At 40.5% G+C, this 22,407-nt stretch overlaps 1 protein-coding gene across 2 annotated transcripts; it reads left to right on the plus strand.

Moving 5' to 3' along the window:
- The first annotated feature begins 2,120 nt into the window (after positions 1-2,120).
- Positions 2,121-22,156, plus strand: OPRK1 (opioid receptor kappa 1). Of its 2 annotated transcripts, none has more exons than XM_059836300.1 (3): positions 2,121-2,380; positions 16,612-16,968; positions 21,634-22,156. In XM_059836300.1, exons 1-3 carry the CDS (start codon positions 2,121-2,123, stop codon positions 22,154-22,156), a joined length of 1,140 nt encoding a protein of 379 aa, XP_059692283.1. The 2 variants fall into 2 exon arrangements, with proteins under 2 accessions (XP_059692283.1, XP_009813631.1); XM_009815329.2 differs by having other exon boundaries at positions 16,612-16,964; positions 21,624-22,156.
- Positions 22,157-22,407: the final 251 nt, after the last annotated feature.

Raw genomic sequence — 22,407 nt, forward strand, 5'->3', positions numbered from 1 at the left:
CTTAAAATGTATTTGGCTTGGGGGTGTTTTTGTCATGTGTTTGCTGTTTTGCAGTTTTTTACATCTTCATTAAGGGTTAAACTTTTAGACAGATTATAGTGAGCAGATGCTGATGTTCTGGAGAAAACAATGACTGGAGCCAAAGCCATCACCATGTTTGCACAAGCCTCAGCCTCTAAGAGAGAAGATTCTGTACCTTTTAAACCTCCTTCATGACTTTTGACTCTAGAGGTGACATATTTTCTCCTCTTGATTATAGGTCTAGAAAAAAAATTTTTAGAAACAGAAATCGCAGCCTGGTCACAGACACTCAACAAGAGGAACAAAAAGTGACGTTTCAACATTAGAAAAGGATGAAGGAAGCCCACAACACCTTTCCTGGACATCTAAGCTTCACCAAATGCCCAGAGAGGCATGACCGTCTGCTGTTGCCAGCAGAGACCTGCTATCCTGCTGCGCACTATGAGATGCAGCCAGCCTGTCTGTTCCCCACCTCTTCCAAGGGAGTGGGAACAGTTCAGGGTCTTGCCTCACCTCTTCAATTTGCCATTTAGAGGGACTCCTGGTAGGGATTTCAAGGTCTGTGTGCAAATTCAGGGATATCCTGAACACAGATTGGTGCCTTCCCAACCCCTGCTTGATGGACTATATTAGGGATAAGCTCTGAGGGATGTGATTTCTGCACATACCATCTCTCCATCCTTGGTTGCAGCTGGAGCCTGAGGAGAGCAGAGCTCTAGCAATGCTACAGGGAATTCTTGTCTTCACTCACAGCGTGGGATAGCTTGAATAAACTAAGGAGAGTACAGTAATTGGGGTGCCTCTCTCTGCTTTGGTAGCCAGCTTCTGACTTTCCTCTTAAGTTGCAGGTGTAAAGGAACAGGGGCACAGCCACAGAGTGAGAATTGTTTTGGATGCACAATTGTGGACCTGAGGCCCGAAAGAGCTGATGGACCAGGCAGGCAAGGCATCTAAACTGGCAGTTCCTGTTTTATTCAGCATCTACTAGTCTGTAAAACATGTGGGATTCAATAAGGCAGAGAGGATCATTGCTTGAGGCCTGGGTTTGCATGGCGAATGAGGAAAGGCAGCCTGGAAAAGTGTATTAAAAATAAGCATTCATTCATTGCAGAACTTATTTCTTGCTTTTCTTTTAATTTATCTGCCTCTCAGTGTTTAGATAGAAGTCATGTGAGCTTCTGAGCTGCAGGGACAGAGACAGAGGAGAACGTGTGCATCAGTGCAGAGTGCTGCTGGAGCCCTGGCAGAGCGAGAGGGAGGCAGAGGGAGCCTGAAAGGGAAAAGGCGAAGTGGTGGGAGCTGGAACAGCAGCAACTGCTGCTGCCACGGTCGCATCTTATGCCCGGGAATCAGCTCCGCTGCCAGCACGCCTCTCCAAAAGCGCAGGTGCCTCAGGTTCAAAAGTCCTAGAAGGTGAGTGGTACTTCCAGGAGCCAAGCGGAGCTGCTTTACTTTTTTCTTTTCCTGCAAAGAACATCTGTTTGAGGACTCTGCTCCTTTTCCTGGGCTGAAAGAGGTATTTTGTGTCATTGATGTGTCTCTTCTTTGAAAGCAGGTATGGCATCGGGAAGAAAATAGCTGAGGGCAGGATGTGAAGGGCAGGATGTGAAAGCAGATGTGCAGAGGGGTGGTGAGTTTCTCTCTCTCTGCTGCTTTGTAGTAGAGCTTAGGCAGCAAGGAGCCCCTGTCATTAGGATACTGTTTAACTTAAAATATGGAGGATGGGAGAGACAGGGTTAAAGCGTGGGGGTGGATCTGAGCTGTTTCCTATCTGATTTGTTTCTCTGTGCAGTCTCTGAAAGTGGAGGAAAACTTTCCCTGTGCACCTGGAGGAACAGCACTTACCCATTACATAGTGAGATGTAAAACTTGTAATTATTTAATATGAATGTGGTTTGCTTAAATCTCTGCTTGGCAAATTACAGTTCCTGTCACAGCAGAGCTCCCCTTCACACGTACAAATTTTGGACGTCTTAATGTCCAGTGGCTGTGATAGCACATCTGTTTCTCTCCCTCTCTTCCCTCTTTCCAGCGTACTCACCTCCTGCTGTCTGCACTCTGCTCCTGGTCTCCCTCCTGCCTGTGGTGGCTGTGCCCCTATGGATGCCCCCGTACAGATTTTCCGGGAGGAGTCGGACTCCACCTGCTCCCCAGGGCCCTGTCGTCCCCCCAGCACCAGCAGCAGCTGGCTCCTGGGCTGGGCGGACTACGACAGCAACACCACCGGGGCCTTCGGGGATGCCCAGCATAACCACACCAGCATCTCCCCTGCCATCCCCATCATCATCACTGCTGTCTACTCAGTGGTCTTCGTAGTCGGCTTGGTGGGAAACTCTCTGGTCATGTTTGTCATCATAAGGTAAGGGGCTGTGGAGTACCTGTTGGAAGAGGTGCGAATGGCCATCCCTAAATTTGGCAGTGGAGGGAGGGGGGTAGTTTGTGGAAGCTCTCTGGGAGTTCTTACATGAGGAGCTGGAAGAAAGTAACTGGAATCACCCAAACCTTTCCAGTCCCAGTGGTTTGCCTGGATGTGCAGTTAGAGACAAAAGGGAGAAGCTGTTTAAAAGTGATAAATCCTGCAGCCTGCGGGAAGGCGCTTTGCGCCCCGGAGCTGCGTTCATGGGGTGCCCTCTAGGGATGAGAGGCTGCTCGCATCTGGGAGAAAGCTCCAGTGGAGGAAAGAAACTTCTGCAAGGCAGCTTTTTTCCCCTGTGAGGAGTCCCCGAGGGATGACTTATGTGTCTAGTCATGTGGACACTGATACATTGCTGCCTTGTCATCCAGCGGCTCATTTAACAAGGTGGGGAAAAAAGGAAATGTTAAAAATATGTGGAAATGCTTAATGTAAAGCAAGGGATGTTGTTTCTCTGTCTAGTGGTGTTTAACTCCAGTTGTTGGTGTTGGCTTGAAGAAAGCAAAGCAGATGCTGAGAGGGGTCTACCTTTCCTAATGTTTTTCTGGAAACATGGGAAAGCTGTGTTAGTTAGTTTTTTGTATTACACTATTGGTGAAATGCACCAATACTTGCATTTGTACTTACATTTGTGTATTGGTGTGTATTTTAGCTTGCACTGTGATTTCTCTCTCTTTTTGTCCTTTCCTTTTGCGAGTTATAAAAACGTCTGGACAGTGCAGATCGGCAGGGCCATAATGAGCAACCAAGGGGACTGAAATCATGCAACTTTTTGGACTCTTGCTTCACAGTCCATCTGAATCCTGCAGAAAATTCTGAAAAAATATAATTGTGGAGTATTCATTGCTCAAATTAAATCAGCTTGTACTCAGAAGGAAAAAAGGGAGGTATTGGAAGGGATCTTGTTAGTAAAGCGTGCATGATAAGGGTCAAGCAATTGCAGAATGGTGAAATAACTGTCAGACGATATAGGGGGAAGTTAGAAGCAGTGAAGTTGTTGATGAGGTACTTTATGAAAGATGAGTTATAACCAGGTGAATACTCTTGAAAGATCGAAATAAATCCCCTTTAATAGTCAGTGCAAGAAATAAAGGTGCCTGTGGTGAATGTGGAGAAACTGGTTTGATCCAGCTTTGTAATGCTGTAATTTTTATAACCCTTTTTTGTCCTTCATTCAGAGTAGAGATTTCATTCCTTTTCGTATTTATCTTTCAAGAAGAGAAACTCCATACTTGACACACACACACAGCTGCAAAGGCAGAGGTTTTCTAAGCCATCAGTCACTGACAATGATAGTTGATTAACTGGCCTGGGCAGTGGAAATAAATTCTAAATTAGCCAAAGCCCTGGAAGTTAACATATATGGATTACACTGGTGCATATGTATTTCCTTTTTTTTCTCCTTCTGTTGCCCTCCTAAGATTATTTTTGTGAGGGTCTAGCTAGCTATGGATCACTCTCCTACCGGTTCCTACATTAGCCTTTTGCTTCAGTTTCCTCTTGGTCCATCTCTTGATTACATGATTAAAAAACTAAATAAGTATGACAAAACACCTGTTGGGTTTTTTCTTCTTTTTTCAGTATTCGCCTCTCCTAGGTTTTCTCTGTGGCAAATGCTTTAAACACGGCTAGAATCATTAGCTGAAGTGCATGTATACCCCCACCTACAGTTTCAAGCTTTTCTTATGATTTTGAAATATTCAAAATGTTCATGCAAGAGGGGTATTTTTTTCATTTTTGTCCTAACCTCTCATCTCTCTCTCTTTCCCTTACATCCATTCTCTGCATGGCTGCATCTCAAGAGGGGTTTTTCATGACCCATTGAAAAATGTAGCCTGCAGTGATGTCCTTTTGTGTGGAAAGCCAATGTCTGTGTGAAGTTTGTGAAAGAAGGTGGCAAGGGAGAGGGGGATTGTGTTCTCCAGCCATTCCACGTTGCCTCTCATCCAGCTGCCACAACTCTAAAGGAGGCCGGGGACAGACTGCGGCTCTTCTTCGCCCTCCAGCTGAGCACAGGGTTTGTGTGAGGCCCCTTGTTGCTGTTTCTCATCTCTCTGAACCCCAGATCTGCTCTCCTCCTCCTAACCCCCTCTAGACCAGCAGGCAGCGCAGGCCCAGCTCCTCCTCCCTTTGCTCTGTTAAACAACACCTGATACTGTTGGAACAGTTCAGTTGGAAGGCACCTACAATGATCACCTAGTCCAACTGCCTGACCACTTCAGGGCTGACACCGAGTCATCTTTTGGGTGACACAAAGAAGACCTCTTTTGTTCTGAGACTTTCAGTGAAACTGTTGAAGTGTCAATGCTGTGGTAGATTCAGGAGACTCCAAATAGTCTTGAGATGTCTCAGAAACAGGCTCAAATTCAGCCATAAGCTGTGGCGTAGGCAGGCCTTGGCCTATTCCTTGCTTTAATACGCCCACAGGGGCAGTTTTGCTACTTCTGCACAAAGGCTGCTGAAGAAGCTCATGGAGACCAGCGAGTCAGCATCTCAGCAGCTTGCATGCAGAGCACTGGGTGTCTGAAATCTCCGTCAGGTGTGGTGGGGTGTTTCTCCTGAGAGGGAAAACCCCTTCAGAATTCCCTCAGAGGGAAAAATAACAGGAGAGTGGCACTTTGACGACATGTAAAATCTCCTGAAAGAAAAGTAGCTGAGTTTGGTACAGGTCCTGTAAATAGAGATTTCTGTTGAAGGCAGAGTGGGAATGGTACTTTAGTACGGTGGTGGCAGCATGGCTTGTTAAACCATGTCTCAGGAGACCTGCATTCTTCTTTTGCTTTTACTACCAGGCTTCAACACTTTGTCCTGTCCTGAGAAGGTCACTTCATGGCTCTGTGACTTGGTTTCCTCACGTGTAAAGGGGAGATACTGGTATTCACTGTCTTTAAACACACAGAAACTGTTAGATTTAAAAGCCAAAGCCCAATCACTAAAAATCCTAACAGAGCAAGACCAGGACGATTGTAAGCACCCCAGACTCCTTGGGCACATCAAGAATGGTTATTATTAACGTGCAGAAAGGGCTTGGTATTGAGTATGCGGTGCAACCTGCAGTCTTTGCATGCCCGCTGCAGTTGGGTCTCATGGTGTGGGTGGTTTACAGGAACTCTCCCCATGTTCAGATCAGCTCTGAGGCACGTGTACCAGCCCCAAGGGATCTGCTGTCAGGCCAGTGGCTGGCCAGTGCCTCGCTCACCTCAAGCCATGGCACACGGGATGTAACGCTCTCCTGTGGCTGCTGCTTTTTCTGGGGAGAGAGTGAGAGAAAGAGGTCATCACGTCGCCTCTTGTACTGGTGGGAAATGCAGATACCATGTGGGAAGCACACTCCTCCCCCTATGGAGGAGGAGAAGAGGCATGAAATGCACTTGTTGAAATTATCTGACCTCACCTTAGTAAAGTTATACAGCTATGTGTGTCTTGGCACGATCAGAATCTATCTCAACCCCAAACCTTTTCTTTTGAGATTAGCTTTACCTCTGAGGTCTTAGAAGATATTTCTGGAAATGAAATAGTTGGCTGAAGTTGATAAATAAAATGACTTGTCTTTGGAAGCAAAAAGTCATTTTCTTTCCTTCCTCCTGCCTCCTGACTTTATTTCTCTAAAATTTCGTGCTGACTTTAAAGAAAATAGTGCTTTCTTGTGACAGCTGGAGGGGAAGAGAAGTCCCCTGACTAAAGTTACAACTTTAACTACGGATTTGCTCTAATCAAAACCATAAACTTACTGTGTTAAAAACTCTGGGAGATGCTGTCTCTTACCCACTCCAGATTCACTTATTCTAGGTGCTCTACCCTCATTGTTCCTGAAGTTATTTACTGAGAGCTATCATCAGGATCCTAAAGAGCCAATCCTGTCTTTCTTTTAAAATTATCTTTTAAGCTTCCAGTGAACTGAATAATTTTCTACAATCAAAAAGAGTTTTAACAAGAGGCTGTGTCACAGATATGTAGATTCATTCCTAAGGGAAAGGAGCTTAGTCTAATGTTGAAGAAAAAATATAACTAGTAATAGGTTTTTGTTCTTATATTCATTGAACCGAGTGTCATCTTATGTAACAGGAAGAGTCTATTAAGCAATGTCATATAAAATCGACTCCTTTCCAGATTGTTTTTAAATCTTCTCCATCATTCTTTCCAAATGAGAATGAAAATACAGAAAAAAGTATACAAAATTGAAATTGATTCAATATATTGGTTTAAATCAATAATAGATTTTGATAACATAAGAAGATTATTTGTTAATTTGCTTTAAATTATTGTTCTGATTTTATTAAATTAAATTTGGAAAGCATATTGTTCTGAAATGAAAAATAAAGCTCCAGAAGAGTCAACCTAACTGAATTACCTGTTCCCTATTACTTGCAGTTGGTATGATTTCATTCTTTTATGAAGTCAAGGGTTTGGATGCTACAAGTAAAGGCCAGGCTGTACTATACTTTGTGAAATTTATGGCTTTTTACCTTTTTTTACCAGATCAAACATTTGACACCTTACTACTATGAGTACAGAGGTGTCAAATGGATTAAGAGTAATTCATCACAGGACCTCAGAGCATCTGGGCTTACCTCACTGGATGGAGGTAATTTTGGTGGGTTCTGCAGGGTTTGGCCAAACTTGGCATAATTTTCATCACAACTTTGAAGACTGATCATTACCAACAGCTTTTACAGATGGCACAAAGACCAGGGTAGCAGGAAACATGGGAGAGGACAGGTTTATAAAACAGTATTGGTAGTTTGACAAGCACAGCTCATTTAAACAAAATTTGAATGTTTCTAATGCTTTTAATACCATGCTAGCCAATGACTAAGTGAGACCTGGGGTTTATAAGCAGACAAGAAACTCAACATGAGTTCCCAGTATGATGCTGTGATAAGAAGAGCTGATACTGAAAAAGCAGAGAAAGCAGAGGAAAGGGTTGGAAGAAACATTTACTAGAGACAGTATTAGAGAGAGGCTATAGCTTATAGTGAGTAATTTGTTTGCCTTCTGAAAAGTAATTTGGTATCCACCCGGACACTTCCACTGGGCTAGCAGCCAGGTAGTCATTTATTTCAGAGAAAGGCATAACTGGAATCAATGTCTGGAAGCAAGACAAATTACGGGGAGCCCTTTTGAACTGGCAGAAAGTGAAAACTTACAAGAACTTCCCAGTTTAGCTGCTGGCAAGGGAGAATGCTTGAGATATCTTGCCTGTCCTCAGCCAGGAGAGTGGTTGGGAAGCTTATGCTCCTGGCTGAAGCCTGGGGAGGGCGCACAGCATGGAGATGGTGTTGGGGGGGGGCGGGGGACAGGCTGGCTAAGCCCTTTTAGTGAAGGGGACAGAGCAAGGGAAGAGTGGGGACCCTTCATCTGGTGTTTCCCAACAGAGGATTTTGAATTTGCTGAAAGGGTGTTGTGGCAGGAAATTCTTAACTTGGTGACTTTGGATGGCCTGGGATGCACTAAGATCAGGGGAGGATAATCATCCTGGCTTGCCTACTCTCACTGTCTAGTCAAACTGTGATTGGTTTGTCCCTTAAGTGAAATTCTCTGAAACAGATGAGTTCCCAAGTAGAGTTTTGATTTCAGTTACATACTGCTTTCTAAAGGAAAAGCATACAGAAAAACTTTGATAAACTCTATTTCTAGCAAGTTTACTTCATGTCTCTGTTTTGGTCCTCCCATCTATAAGAATCAGGTAATTCTTGCAAAGTGTGAACCCTGTGCTCTTCTCCTCAAGGAAGACTTTGTGCCTTATTTAGTGTTAGTCTCTTTTGTGGAGTTTGAGAGACATGAGGAAATGGCAGTATGAATGTCATTTTGCCTACTGACAGATGTGAGCGCACAAACTGAATTAGCTGTGGGGAAGGGGTGTGTACAGATAAAATGAGGACATGGGAAGAGGAGTGTCTGACCATGCCGGCATTCTGCAAAATGTAAAAAGAATATAAATAAAGAATATGTAAATGTGCACAGCATTTCCATGGTCCTATTGGGAAGTTTGCATGCTAGCCTGTGTATCATCTTTGAAATATTTATTTTGTCTGAAGCCAGAGGGTTCAGCTCTCATTAGATTCACCTTCTAATCCCTAGGGAAGTGAAAATTAATTCTAGGCAGTTTGTTATTTTCAGTTTTGAGACATTATTTACAAAGAAACCTCTGCCTTCTCTGCATGACTATGAGAGCCTAACATGATTTACTTAAGTGCATGAGTTTCCACTAATACATGGCAAGAATATGTGCAGAACCTTTCTGTTTTCTCTGCTCCTCACACCAGTCCACCTATGCAACACACAGTGCTCTGCCTGGCTGCACGTTTTTGCTCTAAAAGTCAGTGCCATTCAGCAGTGCATTATGTGTGAATATCTAGGGTTCCCAAACTTAGCTACCCTGCACCTGGAAGACAGATGATTTTATATTTGCTGACTGACTACATACATAGCTAAATCCACTTCCCACTGCACTGTAGGTAGCCTAGCCACCGTGGCTACTGTAGGACAGCTCAGAAAGGCCTCCTTGAGTAGTGACAGATGGGAATCTGCATGGTAGGATTAGTTCGGACAAGCTATTCAGTGTTCATTTAGTGTTCACACCCAGAAAAATTTTATTGCTACACTGCTGGCTGACGGACAGCATCAGGACTTACTCTTACACATGCCTTTCAGAATGACTGGCTTGTTAAAGTGCACAGGAGAAGATATTTTCACCATGGAAGCTATCAGCTGTGCTGTTCAGTTGACTGTGTCTTAAAGTTTCCTGCATTTCACTTGTATCTTCTTCTTTGGGAAAGTGTGTGTTCAGTTGGTCTGTGCTGTGGACTTCTCTGAGGCAGGTGAAGAAAACAGATGAATGGTCAGAGTCCAGAGAAAGCCTCCCAACTGCCTCCTATGAGGGACTGATGACTTTTCCCTGAGCTGGCTCACTACTGATATATGCCTTTGTTGACTTACCGCATAATCCTATACTTGTTATAAAGTGAGGTCCCTTGTCTCCTATTTAACTTTATTACAGGAGTGCTGACCAGAGATTCAGGTCTCCACACATCCAAGTGTGTAGTTGTCCTATAAAACACTCCCAGCAGTGGCAGTTATTATTCATCCCTGTGGCAAAATGGAGACCAGGTGCCTTGTTTTGAGAACAAGATTGATACCCACACCCCAGGACCCCTGCATGAGAGATTTCTGAATTCTTTCCTTATTTGCCTCCTGGAGAAACATCTAGGAGAAGCAAACGTTCAACATTTGGCTGCTTCCAGCCAGCTTCTGCATACATAGCTACCTATGGAGATCAGAGTCTCTCCAAAGAATACGAAGGAAAGTAAGACCCTGAAAAATCTTCTGCTGGAGCTGCTATCCTTATCCTCTTGAGCAATGAGATTTATTCTGTTTGCCAGGCAATCTCTGTTCTACTGACTTCCCTCTCCCACAGGCACATAGGAAGCACTTTGCTCTGCTAAGGGAGCTCATGTCCTTCATGAAAAAAAAAGTCCTTCCAAGAGAGAAGAACAATGGGAAAGGTGGATGTTACCAGAGGCAGAGACTCAGCTCTCACCAGGGCAACATACCTGTGGCAAGTAAGAAGTATTAGGACGGGCTGTGTAACACACTGGGAACTCCCCGTAGCGTGACTGGTCACTGAAAAGCATCTGCAATAGCTTAAAGTTTCTCAAAAGACAGAGTCAGCTGCTTGACAAGGTCTAGATTCATCTTACTTACCAATAGAGGTCAAAAAAATCAGGGACATAGTCTAAGCTAATCGTCTAGGCTCTCTAATAATAATATTAGACATACTGGTTTTGGATAAAGTACTGATTTTGTAAAATTCTGCTTTCTCACTATTTCAGTTTAAGCCACAATAAATCACAGCACTTTGACATTTTTCTGAGCTCCCCTAGCAAAACCATGGAAGCACAGATTTCACAGTATTGGTGTTTCTAACATTAAGCATATTTCTTCAAAAAGAGAGTCTTAAGCTGACATAAAAATATTGAAAGACCTTATCATAGAAGGAAGAAAAAAAGTGCATTTTTGTTAAGCAGAGTGAATTTTTCTTCATTTTGACCATATACGTAGACTTGAACTTCTCTTCTATAATTCAGAAGCTGGTTCTTTAGGTCAAGAAGGAAAGCTTCCACACCTAATCTAAATCTGCAAGATCTTGTTCAGGCTCAGTTTATGGCTAGTTCAGAGGAGTAATGGTAGTGGTAAATTGTAAGGATTTTAATGATACCTTCTGACATTCAGGTAGATTATGATCCCTGAGGGGAGAATTAAAGACTTTCTTCTTTAAGCCATTTAAAAATAGGTACCTAAAGGTGCTTATTAATAAAGAGAATTCCACTTTAGGATTCTATTTTGTAGGCAAAAGGCACAATTTTTTTGTAGGCTCCTAACAATTTTGATGCTAAAGACAGGCAACCTTTAAATGTGTGCAGTAAGAATGTTTGCCTTTATTTAAAGTGTTTTCTGAGGTCCTATCCCCTGCTAAATTCTGGCTGTCATTCAAAATGTGGTAATAGCATATAACCCAATATGAACATGGAAACTGCCGCATATTGATTTTTACATTCTTTAAATGACCTCAGTCTTAGTTTCATATTGGCATAAGCCTTTTATATTGACTTATGAAGATCTAAAAGATAGCTGAGCCATCCTTTTGGCATGGTATGTGTTTGGAATAGATCCTCCCGGGTTGGTTTTTGGGTTTTGTTTTTTACCCAGCTCTGACGCAGTAGGATATTGAGTGTGCCCTGAATATAGCCTTGAGAGTTAGAGCTTTCCTGACTAAGCTTTTCAGCTGCTTGATCTCCATATACTTCATTCAGAGGCACCTAGTGGAACAGAGCCTGCATCCTGCTGATAGGTGTTCTTGCAATTTGCTTTTAGATGTGCTTTATCTTTCATTTTCATTCACTGACTCAGGTATCTGCCAAAAATATGTGTTTGTTATACCTCGTTGTATTTCATGGTTTTGTACTTTCACTCTGCTGCTGGAGAATGTTGTTGTAGTATGTTTGTTAGTCTTGCTCCCTTCCCCATCCCTCATTTCATACTGCATGGAACATGTCAGCCTATTAAAGTTACATGAAAAAAATGTGACCAGAGCCTCCGTCTCAGCTTTTATTAGCTTTACTAATGTTACGGTGTACTTTAGAATCAAACTCCTCTCCTCTGCTTGAGATAGTAACTTTAAGGGGCTCTACTAGCACATTTAGTAATGCATTTTGATTTTTTTCTGAAAGCATACCAACTTCTTAATAGCATGCTTTCTTCTTCTGTTACCACAATTTCATCGATAAGCTTATTCTGGAGGTGTGATTTCTTCCTATTTACTGTCTTAAAAAAATGTGCAAAGTAAATTCTACTCCAGAAGGAAAAGTACAGTAATGATGAGTCAACTGAAAAATAGGGGAAATTTTCTAAGGGTCAGTCTAAAGTCAGTGTCAAAGAACTTTCCACTTTTGGAAAGTGGACTTAGCCTAAGTTGTGATAGTTTTGTGAATTTTACTTTTGACATGGAAGTAGACATCATTTAAATCTTGCTCCTTAAAAACTCTCATCACATATTCATCAAAAAAATACATCCAAACCAAGGTTTTATTTTTCATCTTGACTATTTTTCTGCAGGAATACCATATATCTTCCAGTTATTTAAAGTCTACAGAGGCATGAGGCTTGCTTATAGCTTGACAAGCAGTCTTGAGATCCACCAAATAGCTTAAGTCATCAGAGGTTTTTCTGCCTCTTGAAATTAGATTCTAGCACCTGATTTAAGAGAGGGACCTTCCATTCCTATATAATATTAGAAAAGCTGTCATCTTATTATGAAATCCCAGTATTTAACAAACCATTCTCTAGACACAGGATTTCCTATGAACAGTTTATACAACAATGGTTAATAAATATTTTAATGGTCTTTGAAAGTTATATCTCAAAGACACTAAGAAAATATTTGTCATTAATTACCACTGTGCCATTTATGCTGTAGTTATGTCCAGGTTTCCCCTATCTGTTCTGCTAGACTAATTAAAACAGAGAGCAGTATTTTTTCCTCAAATGAAATTCAGGTATTTGATCAATAATTTTAATTTTGCAAAGGAAGTCAAGATTTCCTCATTTGATCACTGCTTTGATCTTGTTCAAGTTCAGATTTGGGTGAATGGAGGGTATGGTGGGAAAACCCCAAACCACATAAAATATTGCCTCCTATATTTTGGTGCAATAGAATGAGTTGTAGAAAAGCAGTTAAACCCCTCATCTCGTGTTTGAGTCAAGATTCTATCAGGGTCCACTTCAAAGTGTCTGGCAGCAACAGCGGTCACTTCAGTACTTTAACTGGACATTGGATTAAGTCTGCAAGCACATATCTTCAGAGGCATGTAGGCATTTAATATTTTTTAGGTGTCTAATTAAAAACACTGAAAAGAGTTTGGATGATTGAGTCCAGATTCTCAAAGGCATTTCTGAATTTTATGAACTTCTAAATGAATGTATGATTTAATCTATATTGCCTAACAACTTTAAAGGCCAACATCTCATTTACATGGAGGCCAATGCTTTCAGGTGAAAGTAATCAAGCTCTTTACATTACTAGTGTGAGATCAATCAGTTTTAAGTTTGCATCAGTAAAAAGTGCTTGCACTTAGCATTGATAAGGTTAACCAGTGCACCTTTCATCCCTGAGTTAGGTATGCATGATCCTTCTGCAGTGCCTGGGAGAACCAATTGCCTAAGTGTAATAAAGTATTTATTGGAGCAGTATTTATTGGTCTCCCACCTTCTTGTTCGAAGTCTGGCAGAAAAGGGGTCAGGTGCCTATTCTGGCTCAGAGTGAGTGGTGCAAGGAGGCATCTGTGGTCTGTGAACTGGAGTGGTTTCGCCAAGGCCAGCTAGTCATGAGACTGCCAGGCTGGTGAGCTGTGGGGAAGCACTAGATGCAGACCAGGTAGGGTTATCAAAGCTGGGATTGTTATGTGCATATGTGTCCCTGAAATGAGCTAAAGCTTTCACAGAGCTTTATGGGATGAATGCCACACTGTGGGTTTTTCTTTTCCTCATTATATTTTCACTCCCATATACAGCTTTAATTTGGTTACATTGGAAGTTGTCTAAATGCTGATGGTGGGATGACTCTATATTTCTTGCTGCCTGGGAATGACAAGACATCCTTCCTGTTTCCTGTGAGGAAGATTAATTTTCTTATATGTGCATATGTTGCATAGTCCCCAAAATCAAAATTACTCACTTTATATGTATAACATAAGCAGTACACATACAGAGAACATGCTTTATGTTGCAGCTTTAAAAATTTGAATTTTGAAATTACCTAAAAAACTAGTTCTGTTTTACAGACGGTCTTTCATATTCTGCCACTGGAAGGCTGGGGGGAGAAGGGAAAGAGGTAGTGGGAAAATATGACATGTATGGTCACAGTGTCACACACAAGAAAGAATTGAATTAAGGTTGCAAGGAACAGGAAATAACAGATACAAAGTCTTTCAGATATTTGATTTTTCAAAGCTAATAAAATCCTCTCAGTTATTTTTCACAATTTTTCTGATTTTCTATAAGGAAAAAAGGTCAAACTAATTCTTCTATAAGGAAAAAAGGTCAAACTAATTCTTCTATATGTGAAAGCAAACTTTCCCTATCCAAACCCTTGGGGAAGTTTTTAAAGATCTACAGAAGTAATGATTCAGAAGAACTTCCCCTCTGCTTATCACAGGCCATTGCATTTCATTTAAATATTCCTGTATTGAGTCTAGTATCTTGTATTAGACTGAAGCACACCCTTTGCAAAGCAGCAGACATTGATTTGGGGACATCAAAAGAAGGAAAAATTACTCCTTTCTTGTGTAATTTGTTCCCAATAATAATCACCTTAGCTGTTAGGAAAAATCTGTCATTGTTTCTAAGCTGAGTTTGTCTGGCTTTGACTTTTACGTATTTGTCCTTGTTATGCTTTTCTTTGCAGTCTGAAAAAGCTCATCAGTACCTGCTATTTTCTCCCTGTGGAGGTCTTCAGATACTGTAATCAAGTCACCTTTCCGTGTTCTTTTTGATAAACTAAATGTGCTGAGCTCTTTAAGTCACTCACAGTAAGAATTTTCTCCAGTCATTTCACTTATTTTTGTGGTGCTTTTTACGTATCCTTTCCAACTTTTCATGGTCTTTTTTTGCAATATGAACAAGACAACAATTCCAAATATCATCAGCAATGTCCACAGAAGTAAAATCACCTTTCTACTACTCCTTTTCAGACATTTAATGGAAATTAGTCCATTTTAGCACTGATATGTAGGCTGAGTGTTTAGTGAGTTTTTGTTCAGTCCTTACAGCTGAGATCCACTTGGAGCTACTTTGTTTTTTTTACTGGGAGGAAAGTTCCTAGTCTGTTAATGTGTCTTATATTTGTTTGTCCTATCTTTATACTCTCATATTTGTGTTTGAACAGTGCCTTATGGGCTATAATGCGACCTACAGGACAGACTGCCTCCTCTGCTGGAGGGCCTGTTGAGGAGATTGATCTGGGAGGGGGCAGAAGCCCAGCTCTGCCTGGTGGGTGCCTCCTTGCTCTGCCTTTGATTTCAGAGAAGCTCAAACCAGGGCAGAGAGAGTCTAGCCCATGGGGGTCACGCCATCGGTGTAGAGCTTTTGTTGCTGCTTCCTTTTGGCTGTCTTTGCTCAGATATTTCTAATGCTCCACTAGCTATGGCTTTGTTCAAGATGTGAGTCTGGGTTTGGTATCTGGGTGAGAAGGCTTTGCTTTCTTTTCCCTTGCAGTTGTCTTTTCTTTGCTTCGAACCAGCATTTGGTTTTATTTTCTCAATGAGTCGTAATTAGAGCGTTTTAGAAAAACGGATATTATTTTTAACATTTCCTGTTGGTCATACAATGACATTTCTGCCCATATTTTAATTAATAGCTATTTTATTCATTGGGCATGTTTTGTCAACACTTTTTTTTCAAATTATTTTTTATTTTACATATCAAAGTTTTAAAGGCAAATAGACACATTGCCCTATATGTTCGTTAGCTGGACTGATCAAATCTTGTATTTCCACTATAAATTATTAATGATACATATAAAAATCTAGCTAGACATGTTTCTGAGTGTGTTGCATGTGCATCTTTTAGCTTGGATACACATTCAAAATATGTGGGTGAAACAGTTTTGAGAAGGAAAATCTGTCTTTGAATCTCAAAATAAATTAATAGCAATGAGCAAAAGTAACTAGGGGGAGGAAGCATTTCAGAAAGGAGAGTTAGGTATATCCCTGTGTTAACAGGCTCTTCTTCATCATCTGTTGTGTCTGTAGCAGAGCCAGAAGCAGTCCTCTGCACCCTGGGACACAGGCTGTGCCCCAGAGTCAGAGTGTCATCAGGGCAGAACAAAGCAGGGTCCTGTCTCAAAAAAACAGATCCTATTCTTCTGTGTAGGCTGAGGTTCTTACTAGCTGGGCAAAACAAATGCTTTATTTTGGTGTGATTAAAGGATGCAGAAAAAATGCTATAGTAATTTCTTCCTCACTGTGGTATCCTACTTAAACAATAGTCATCTTTTACATTAGCAGTCACAAAGGTGAGGACTGGGAAAAGCTGAGGATAAGAAAGGAGGAGAAATTGGAAATGAAGGAGCAAAGAAGTGAAATGACTAAAACTTGTATAAGCTGGCATCGTTGCAGTGAATTGAAGGAAGAGAAACTTTCATATAAGAGGCAATCTGGCCCAGCAGATGCAACAGTTAACATGGATTCTTACCAGAGAATGGGATAACTATTCCTTCCACAAAACAGACCCAGAAGGCTCACAATCACTGACATTTAGCTATAAGAAAAGGAAAAAAACTCCATTTTGATCACTTGCAAATGTAATAATGATATTTTCTTGCAGAAAGAATTGAGAAGATAGAATTGAAGCCAGCATTTGGCTAATTAGATTAAATGTTTTCATATACCTGTTTTTGGCTATGGTGACTAGTTCTAGCTGCTAATGCAGGTGCTGAGAGACTGAGTCAAATGTATTTACTATTATACCAAGAGTCTCGCATTTGTGTGCACTTCTGCCATAAATTAGAAATTACAGAAAAAAACCCAACTATGGCAAAGCCTGACTGAAAAACTGTAACATATCTGAATGTGCATAATCATATTTTGAAATAATAAAACCTTACTTTTTTTGTTCTTCAGGTACACAAAGATGAAGACAGCAACCAACATCTACATTTTCAATCTGGCTATGGCAGATGCACTAGTTACCACGACTATGCCTTTCCAAAGCACTGAGTACCTGATGAACTCTTGGCCCTTTGGTGATGTGCTGTGCAAAATAGTTATTTCGATTGACTATTATAACATGTTTACCAGCATATTCACACTGACCATGATGAGTGTTGATCGATACATTGCAGTGTGTCACCCTGTGAAGGCTCTGGACTTCCGTACACCTCTCAAGGCGAAGATAATCAACATCTGTATCTGGCTATTGTCCTCATCTGTTGGTATATCTGCGATAGTTCTTGGAGGTACCAAAGTCAGGGAAGGTGAGTGTGAGCATGCAAAATTGAGTCTCTTTGTTTCTCAAATGACATAAAATGTAGATTGGAATATTGACTAAATCTGACTGATTCCTTTGTCAATAATTTGTGCACACTCAGAATGTTCATCCACTTTCCTTTGTTCAAAAAGTATGTCTAAATTTCTGACATTTTGAAATATGTTGTGGAACATTACAGTATGACATATAAATCATTTAAGCTCAGATGCCTTTGCCAACTAAGAGAACAAAATGCACTTTGAAGCATTGTCCGTGCTAGAATAAGAGCATTAAAAACTAGTAGCAGACACCAGGGGAAAAGAATCAGGAATTCGATTACAGTGGACAGATCAAAGATCAGTTTAGGATGACACTTGAAATGTGGGCTTAAGGTGCATTTTTGTAGGTGTTGTAAGAGTAGTTCTGCTGAAGTTCTGAGAGCAGAAACTAGGTTGCTTGTCATTAGTATTAATATTAAAACTATCATTAGTATTAAGACGTGGGAGCTTATTATCGGCAGCCATTTTGCAGAACTTGAAGGTGTGGTGAAGAAAGGAAAAAAGTCAGTAGCTGGAGAGAGAAAATGAAGCTAAATTCTATGAATATGACAGTGTCTCAAATTCTTGTTTAAAAGGGATGGGGATGTACATGGAGGCTTGGAAAGGCTGAGAATAAGGATCAGCAGAGGAACTGGGAATACAGACCGTGGTAGGGAAGCAACCGCAAGAACATGAAGTCAATGAAATCTGTATGCAGACCACGTGTAGGCTCTGCTTGAAATTTATAATACATGAAGGACTGCAGATTTAGCCCCTGTAACTGGCGAATTATTACCAAAATGGCCTTGCTATGGAGTTAATCTTGTTTTGAAATCGTCCTTGAGAAGGAAAGGGGAGAAGCATTCTCACACACATATACTTCATACCCACAAGCATGACACTGGTGCAGGAGCACCTCAGTGTCTTCAAAAGTCTTGAGGCCTCTAATGATGTCCTTGCGTTGGGGCCATCTGTTATGGATGGCTCGATAAAATACAAGACATGCATACTTATTTGGTGGTAGTCTTGTTTGAGATGTAAATAATCTTTTGAAGAATGATTAATAAGTTCCTGATTAACAACGTTTTTTATTAGAAAGGCTTCACTTCTCCCAAGAGAAATGGTGAACTTTACATAAGGACACTGTTTTATCTGGCAGAGACAATAAATGCGGTGTGTTAAACTGTTTGGCATAGATCAATGCAAATAAAATATTTCAGTAACAGCTGCTCAAGGGCTGATCGTTTTGGCTGAAGATGTATAGATTTTGTTCTTGCTGTTGGTCTTCTGGTGGGTAGGTGACAGAAGAGTCCTCTGGAAACTCTTTTTTTTCAGCCCTTTTGGGGGATCAAGTGTCCTGGTGTGCAGTGCTATAACTCTTCTCCACGGTAAAGTTTTGACAGGCTCTGTAAAACAATGTCTAGCTCAGGAACATTCACTGCCAGGCATCTTCATTTGGGAAGAATGATCGTCTCACTATGTATGAGATCTTGAAGGTCACGGGACATTGCCTTGGTCAGGTGTTTTGTTGGAGCATGCTTAACTAGCAGAATATTCCTGTCATTCACTGTAAGCATCACATTTAGAGCAGGGGGCTGCTCTGAGACCAGCAATGATTAAATGCCTTTTCCACACCACATGGCAGGCAGCTTTTTTTTTTCCTCCTGAAACAGAGACTAGTAATACACAGCTCAGCTGAGCCAAATGAGGTTGGAAATTATTGACAAATGCCTGTCAGCCCCTCTTGTTCAGCCCTGCTTGTCTGATCTAAGGTCTCTCTTGAGCATTTACTGCCAATTATCTTGTCTGGTGTGTTCATGAATTGCACTGACAAACGGTGAAGGGGAAAAGCAAGGATCCTTCCTTTTCCTGACAACTGGAGCTCAGGACTGAAACTTTATGATATATTGGTCAAAATAGTTGTTGTTTATATACTACAGGGCCTCTGCTGCATTCAGTTTTAAACAACAACTGAACACCAAATGGAAAGTGATTATATTTAAAGTTCCCACTCCATGCTCAGTTAGTCCCCTTTGTTCTCACAGTACAGGATTGCTCCCAGTGGTGTCCTTCTGGATAATTTTACATCTGTGTAAACATTCCTTCTCTGGCCTTAATGGAACCTTTCTTGCTGAAGAATTGTTCACTTAAAAAAAATTATAAAATTAGAGGTACTATTAGTATTCCCAGTAATAGTATGAAGGCTCCATTTGAGTACAGAGGAGTATGGATGCCTGAAGGTGACATAATAATGTATCTAACAAAACTATATTTCCTGTGTCAAGGTTAAGATTAATCTTAAATGGTAGCTTATTAAACACATGTTAAAATGTATTTACACTAAAATGCCATCTAGAATGCAGTATTTTTCCTTAAATATATCAATATATTTGGACTATTTGGCTTTCAGAGTGGAAAAGGTCAGTATGAAATCTTTAGTACTCTGTTGTGACACTGTACTTAGTTCTGCATATTTTCATGCAACAAGAGTAAAATATAACTTGGATTTTATTCTCTTCCAAAGTTCCTGAAAATTATTATGATATTGTGCATTATGACAAGGATCTTTGTTGATTGTTTGCCAGTTGTAATCTGGGAAAATATAAAAGAGTTCCATACAATTCATAGCATTATATATATCTAGTAAAACACAGGAATATTAATGAACTTAGAATAAGATTTTCCATAGAAAGTAAACTGTAATGAGATGTAAAGACAATCATTAAATTTGTATTCAATAATTTGGAATTCTAAAACACCATTTCCAACTACAAATTATATTAAAATGTAGGAAGCATGACCTAATAATTTTGATAAATATATGAAATTATGTCAGTAGATCTGAAGTGGCAGTTTCCTCTGGGAGGGGGATTCAGTGAGTAGCTGGATATGGTCCGAGCAGTCATCCCTGATCACACCTCACTTTTATCCAGAACTGCACATCTAGATGCGCCTTTATTAGTTTAGATATTTATAGCTGCATCCTGATTTTATTGCTGCTGCTAGGCCATGATCTACTACAAATAACAGCAATAATCAACGTGAAAACTTCTTTGAAGATGATTGTTGATATTTCTAGAGTAAAGTTAAGTAAAAGAAACTATACTTATGAAAACCTAGATCACAAAGGTTTTAGAAAAGTTGACTGAGTGTCAAGACCCTCTTAAGTCATACTTGTGCTCTCAGCTTAGCATCCTCCATCAGGCTTGAAAGATATGCCTTTTCACTTTCCAGCTTTCAGAATCATCCATTAGTTGTTATATTATTTGATTTCAACTTTTTTATTTAAATGTTTTAGTATTCGATAGCACTCAGTAACAGCTTTCTGATATGTAACCGCGGAAATGCCTATATGATACCATAATGATAACTTTCCTCCCTAGCTGTTTTTCAAAACAAATTCTCTGCAATATCACCTTGATTTGTGAAGCATTTTGATAGCAGGGAAATATGGCTTGATGGAATTTTTCTGACTAGTTCTGCTGGAGACAGGTATGAAAAAGTGATGTGCAAGGGTATATTGAATCATTCCACCCTTAGATCTGATTCAGTAAAAGCCAATACATAATAATTTGTAGAAGAATGACAAATTCAGTAGGGAAAATGAAAAAAATCCAACGAGTAATGCAGTGCTCAAGAGGGTAAAATCTAAGCTACAATTCAGAGTGAAAAATCCCTGTGTTACCTTAACATATCTTCAGTAGAGTTTAACTGCTGGTAGTAGTTGTAAATTCATCCCTTCTCTTGCCTTGCCATTTATCTTGTTTCTTGGTTTTCCATATGGTTTATATGCTAGAAGGCTCCGATGAGGTCAGCAAATGAAACCTCAAATATTTCATTCCTTAGCAGCCTCCTGTCAGATGAGATATTTCTGGGACATAAAATAAAGCGATAGCCTGTGACTCTGAATCCTGGCATGGGCAATCAGAAAGGGAGTGGGCTGGTGTTGGTGGTCCTGATCCTGCAGCCTCTGTGCAGGCTGAATTTTCAATGACGTGATCTGCAAAAAGAGCAGCTTCCATTTGACTCCACGCACACACATATTTTATTTGCTTCTATTTAACTGAAAAGAAGCTTTTGCCAGGAAATAAGTTTTTCTGAATGCAAGTGCTTACATGTATTCCATTTGCACTGAAGAAGGCACGTGGAAAAAGATAATTTCGCAATCATCATACATTGGCAAAATCTTCCTATGATCAAAACTTCATTCGGCTCCCACCATTCATGATACCAAAAATCTGTCTCCGCCCACAGACAAAAACATATGTAGCTTGATAATAATGATGAGATTTTTACTCCATTGAACTCAGTACTTGTTCTGGCTTTAAATCTCAGTGAGACTCAAATGGCAACATCTTTACAAATTTTTATTTTTCTGCTCTGAATTTTTAGAGCCTCCCATGGGAAACAAATTTTATACAATGCGTTTTAAAAAGCCCCTATCTCTCTAAGTAATTTCTAGAGACAGCTGCATAAAACCAGTTTCAATGGTAATTGAAAGGTTTCCTGCATTTATTAGTATCACATTACATGATAATCACTTTTCCTAGCTGATGCTATGATAATTACATTGTTTAGAATATCTAATAATAAAGCAATTTTCTTCTTCTTGCTTCTTTCATTCCCAGATACTGCTAGCACTGAATGCTCCTTGCAATTTCCAGACAGAGATTACGTGTGGTGGGACATCTTCATGAAAATCTGTGTCTTTGTCTTTGCATTTGTAATTCCAGTTCTCATTATAATTGTTTGCTATACTCTCATGATCCTGCGCCTTAAAAGTGTACGGCTTCTCTCAGGGTCTCGAGAAAAAGACCGAAACCTGCGCCGCATCACCAGGTTGGTTCTTGTGGTTGTGGCAGTTTTCATTATCTGTTGGACTCCTATTCACATTTTTGTGCTGGTTGAAGCGTTAGGGGATGTGTCCCACAGTACTGCTGCTATATCCAGCTATTACTTCTGTATTGCTTTGGGTTACACCAACAGCAGCCTCAATCCAATCCTTTACGCTTTTTTGGATGAAAACTTCAAGAGATGTTTCAAGGACTTCTGCTTCCCCTTTAAGATGAGGATGGACAGGCAGAGCACCAGCAGAGTCAGAAACACTGTGCAAGATCCGAGTTACATGAGGGAAGCAGATGGGACAAACAAACCTGTATGACTAGTCGTGGAAATGTCATCTTTCTGTCCTCAAGAGAGAGAAGAGTCCAACGACCTAGGACTGACACAGATTACCACTGCAGTTTGAACTAGATTCATCCAGACAGACATTTCTGGAATATTTCAGAAATCCTAGTAGATTGAACTAAAGCAAGCTAATTATTGACAAACAAGAATCTCCTGAAAATAAGCTCAAATGAGAAGGACCTGGCTGATGGTCAGGTTTTGGTACCATGTTTGCTGTAGTTGAGT

This window comes from Gavia stellata, chromosome 3 (genome assembly GCF_030936135.1).
Source record: "Gavia stellata isolate bGavSte3 chromosome 3, bGavSte3.hap2, whole genome shotgun sequence".
In the NCBI taxonomy this organism is placed as follows: Eukaryota; Metazoa; Chordata; class Aves; order Gaviiformes; family Gaviidae; genus Gavia; species Gavia stellata.

Coding starts and splice junctions, on each gene's coding strand:
- OPRK1 (XM_009815329.2), top strand. CDS start 2,121: ATGGATGCCCCCGTACAGATTTTCCGGGAGGAGTCGGACTCCACCTGC. Junction 2,381..16,611: donor GTCATGTTTGTCATCATAAG/GTAAGGGGCTGT, acceptor TTTGTTCTTCAG/GTACACAAAGATGAAGACAG. Junction 16,965..21,623: donor AGGTACCAAAGTCAGGGAAG/GTGAGTGTGAGC, acceptor TTTCATTCCCAG/ATACTGCTAGCACTGAATGC.